The sequence below is a fragment of the Otolemur garnettii genome, unplaced genomic scaffold (genome assembly GCF_000181295.1).
Source record: "Otolemur garnettii isolate 467f Iridium unplaced genomic scaffold, OtoGar3 scaffold00113, whole genome shotgun sequence".
In the NCBI taxonomy this organism is placed as follows: Eukaryota; Metazoa; Chordata; class Mammalia; order Primates; family Galagidae; genus Otolemur; species Otolemur garnettii.
Window position 1 is genome coordinate 2,571,746 of NW_003852508.1, and position 4,018 is coordinate 2,575,763.

Sequence of the window (4,018 nt, forward strand, 5' to 3'; positions counted from 1 at the left end):
CTGTCTCTAAAAAAAAAGAAAAGAAAAGAAACAATTAATTCTGGGAGGCAGGTTCTGAGTTCCCTGAGGGCAGGCCCTGCGTGGAGGGCATGGCTCCGCCTGGCAGCAAGCTGGTGGGAATGCAGAAGCCAGGTTCATGAGAGAACAAAATTCAGATGGCCACATTTGGATTTTTTCATCCGGATTTTTAAGAGTTAGCCAATTCAGAAAAAGAAATTTAAACATAAGATGGGTCTAACAAAATGTGTCTTCTTGACAAAAGTGATCCATCAAGCAGTATGTGAAAGCTCCTCTCTAACCTGCAAGCTTTAGGAGGGGTGTGCTTGTTACTCACAGTTGTGTTACCCGAGGCTAGCACTGGGACTGGAACGTAGCCAACACTCAGCAGCCTCCTCTGGGCAGGAGGATAGACAGATGCATGCTTGGGTAGATAGGTGGCTGGATGAGTGAGTGAAGAGAGGTAGGAAAGGCAGGCATTTGGAGCTAAGAGACCAACTGATGTGATTGGGAAGAGACAAATCAGTCCAATGTGACTGGAGCCAAGTGTGATAAGGAGTATGGACTTAGTGCTATAGACAGTGGGGAATTATTTCAGGCTTTATTAATACACCCTACACCTAAATCTTTTTTTTTCCCCAGATGGCTGTTTCAAATATTAGATATGGAGCAGGAGTTACAAAGGAAGTGGGCATGGCAAGTATTTGAGACATCTCCAGTATCCTACAGTAAATGTTACATGTCTTATAAAACAAGTTAACAAACAAAAATCCAGTTTTTGTTTTTGTTCTTTTGAGACAGAATTTCACTCTGCTACCCAGGCTAGGGTGCCATGGCATCAGCCTATCTCACAGCAACCTCAAACTCCCAGGTTCAAGCGATCTTCCTGTCTCAGCCTCCCAAGTAGCTGGGACAACAGATCCTCCACATATCCCAGCTAATTGATTTCTCTATTTTTAGTAGAGACCAGGTCTTGATTTTGCTCAGGCTGGTCTTGAACTCCTGAGCTCAAGGGATCCTCCCACCTTGGCCTCCCAGAGTATTAGGTTTACAGACATGAGCCACCACACTTAGCTTGAGTACCTTATTTCTTTAAATATGCAATGTTGGCTCGGTGCCTGTGTCTCAAGTGGCTAAGGCGCCAGCCACATACACCTAAGGTGGTGGGTTCGAATCCAGCCCAGGCCTGCCAAACAACAATGATGGCTGCAACCAAAAAAAATAGCCAGGTGTTGTGGCGGGCGCCTGTGGTCCCAGCAACTTGGGAGGCGGAGGCAGGAGACTCGCTTCAGCCCAAGAGTTGGAGGTTGCTGTGAGCTGTGATGCCACTGCACTCTACCCAGGGGGACAGCTTGAGGCTCTGTCTCAAAAAATAAAAATAAAAAATAAATAAATAAATATGCAATGCTAAATTTTCCCAGAAGAGCATATAGCAGTTCCAGCACACTCAAATCTAAGTTATAACTTTTTTGTAGGATCTACAAAACATGGGTGCTAAAAATGTTTGCTTGATGACAGACAAGAACCTCTCCCAGCTCCCTCCTGTGCAAGTAGTTATGGACTCCCTAGTGAAGAATGGCGTCCACTTTCAGGTGTATGATAATGTGAGGGTGGAACCGACAGATTCGAGGTATGCTTGCATTGTTGTCTTCCTTTATTGTATGCAGAAGCCACCACACATCCCTACGGATTAAAACTTGCCCAGGCCTTATTTAATGGTATGGTAATATATTTCCAAAAAATATGACATAACGGTTTTTATTTTCCCTTCTCCAAGCTTCATGGAAGCTATTGAGTTTGCCAAAAAGGGAGCTTTTGATGCCTACGTTGCTGTGGGTGGTGGCTCCACCATGGACACCTGTAAAGCTGCTAATCTGTATGCCTCCAGCCCTCACTCTGATTTCCTAGATTATGTCAACGCTCCCATTGGGAAGGGAAAGCCTGTGTCTGTGCCTCTTAAGCCTTTAATTGCAGGTAAAGACTGTTTATTTCCTTGTTTTATTTTGCAGTTGGCAAAAGACCTTAGGAAAAATGCAAGCCAGTCCTTTCAGGATATGTGTTTCTAAAGCTTTCTCATTTGTTTATTTCAAATCAATGTCTGGTTTGGAGATCAAAATAAATAGCCATTTGTTCATTTAAAAATTCTAGTCTTTGTTACTATACTGATAGAGATAATTTGTGTCAGTGCTAGGAAGGTTTGCAGATCTAAGCCTACGGAGGAGGATGGAGGTCATCATTTACATTCGATAGATCCCTCTGCAGCAGGCTTGTCCTCTAAACCCCTCTGTTTTGTCCTATTTTGCCAGCCACCGTGGAGTTTAAGGAGAACATTGCCTGTTATTTTTCTGGTAATGACTCAATCCTTTCTTCCACATAATGGCTCTTCAACTGACCTCAGGCTTTGTCTCTACCCTGGGACATGTGGCCAGCATGGCCACATCACTCTTGGGACATCTGCTGTGTGGCTGCCCAGGGCAGAGACAGAGAAATCCAATAAGAACAGATGACTTGTTTCCACAGGGAACCTTGTTGTTTTCTGTTCTATTCTTCTCTCCCATTTTTATGGTTGCTAGCATGTTACCATTTAAAGTTTTATAGCTAAAATTCACTAACTGGTACCTGGGAAGTATCCTCAATGCAAAGTTTTGTCTTCTCCAGCTCCCACATGCACTGTGAACAGCCTGTGATGAGCCCCTGGCAGATGAGCTGCTTTGCCCTGAATGGGGAGCAGCGGGGAGCAGCATAATTGGCGTCTGGCAAATGGAACCCTCTGGTGAAACTGTGTCAGCATCACACAGAGGGATGATTAGTAAAGTTTAGAAACTTGACAGAACTACAAAACCACAGAGCTCAGCAATGGCAGAGTGTTCCTATGCTTGCTGCCAAGAGAGAATAAAGATGTCTTTTAGAGACGGCAGATATGTATGAGAGGTGCTCCTGGAGGTGCTGGGAGGCCCGCCTTTGAATACCCAGCTGCAGCTGCTTAAGTTCTGGCCTAGAGGAGCCTGAGGTTCCCGAGCTCCTTGCTGATAATATGGACATAGACATCACACAGATGTATGATTGACGTTCACATATATTATCACAGACATACACATCATACATGCATGTTTACACAGAGAAATCACACATGCATGTTCATGCAGATACAGACACCATACACATTGAACACACATGTTCTGCAGAAACAGACATCATGCATGTACACATCAAATACATGTGTGTGCTAAACATGCATGTGTATTAATGGACATCATACATGCATATTAACATACATACAGGGGTCACATATACACATCGAATACAGAAGCATGGTAGACAGACATCATGCGTGTTAAACACACATACACATTCATGAGGTGGACACAGTTATGATACATGTTAGACATTCATGGACATTAATGTAGACATGGACATCAACTACACAGTGAACATGAATTCTAGTACAGATACAGACCTCACATGTGCCTATTAGTGCAGTCACAGCTATCACATGTCAGACTTACAGACATATTAACACATATGTCAGACAAGCAAGAGAGTCAACCCAACTTCCTTTTCTAACTTTGTTCTTATTTCTAAGGCTGAATTAAATATTTCCACGGACCTTTATTTAGATGCTTTATTAAAATGAATATTACTTTGTTGAAGTCCCAACTACTACAGGAACTGGGAGTGAAACTACTGGCGTTGCCGTTTTCGACTATGAACACTTAAAAGTAAAAACTGGTAAGAACTTTGCCTATAATTTGTTTTGAATTTTCCCTTATACCTTTCAACATCCTAATATTTAATCCTAATATTTCAAAAATCAAGGAATTATATAGTTAAGCAAAGGCATGTACATATGCACATTTTTTTCCTTTTTCCAAGTATATATAAAAGTACGAAGGAGTCTAATAATCTTTCTCTTTGAGAATGACCTACAAAAGCAAATTGAAATGCTATGAACCCTAATTGGCCATTTTCTTCCCAAGTGAGTGACTGCATATTAATGATAAATGGGTGTTTCCTCTCTGAC

General features: G+C 42.4%; 1 protein-coding gene across 1 annotated transcript in view; it reads left to right on the forward strand.

Annotated features, from left to right (window-relative positions):
* The window catches only part of ADHFE1 (alcohol dehydrogenase, iron containing 1), a 37,090-nt gene that overhangs the window by 10,977 nt on the left and 22,095 nt on the right, over positions 1-4,018 (forward strand). Inside the window, exons 3-6 of the mRNA XM_012809818.2 lie at positions 640-693; positions 1,473-1,627; positions 1,775-1,971; positions 3,649-3,726. Coding sequence (XP_012665272.1) covers positions 640-693; positions 1,473-1,627; positions 1,775-1,971; positions 3,649-3,726 — 484 coding nt within the window. The remainder of the gene's footprint in view (positions 1-639; positions 694-1,472; positions 1,628-1,774; positions 1,972-3,648; positions 3,727-4,018) is intronic.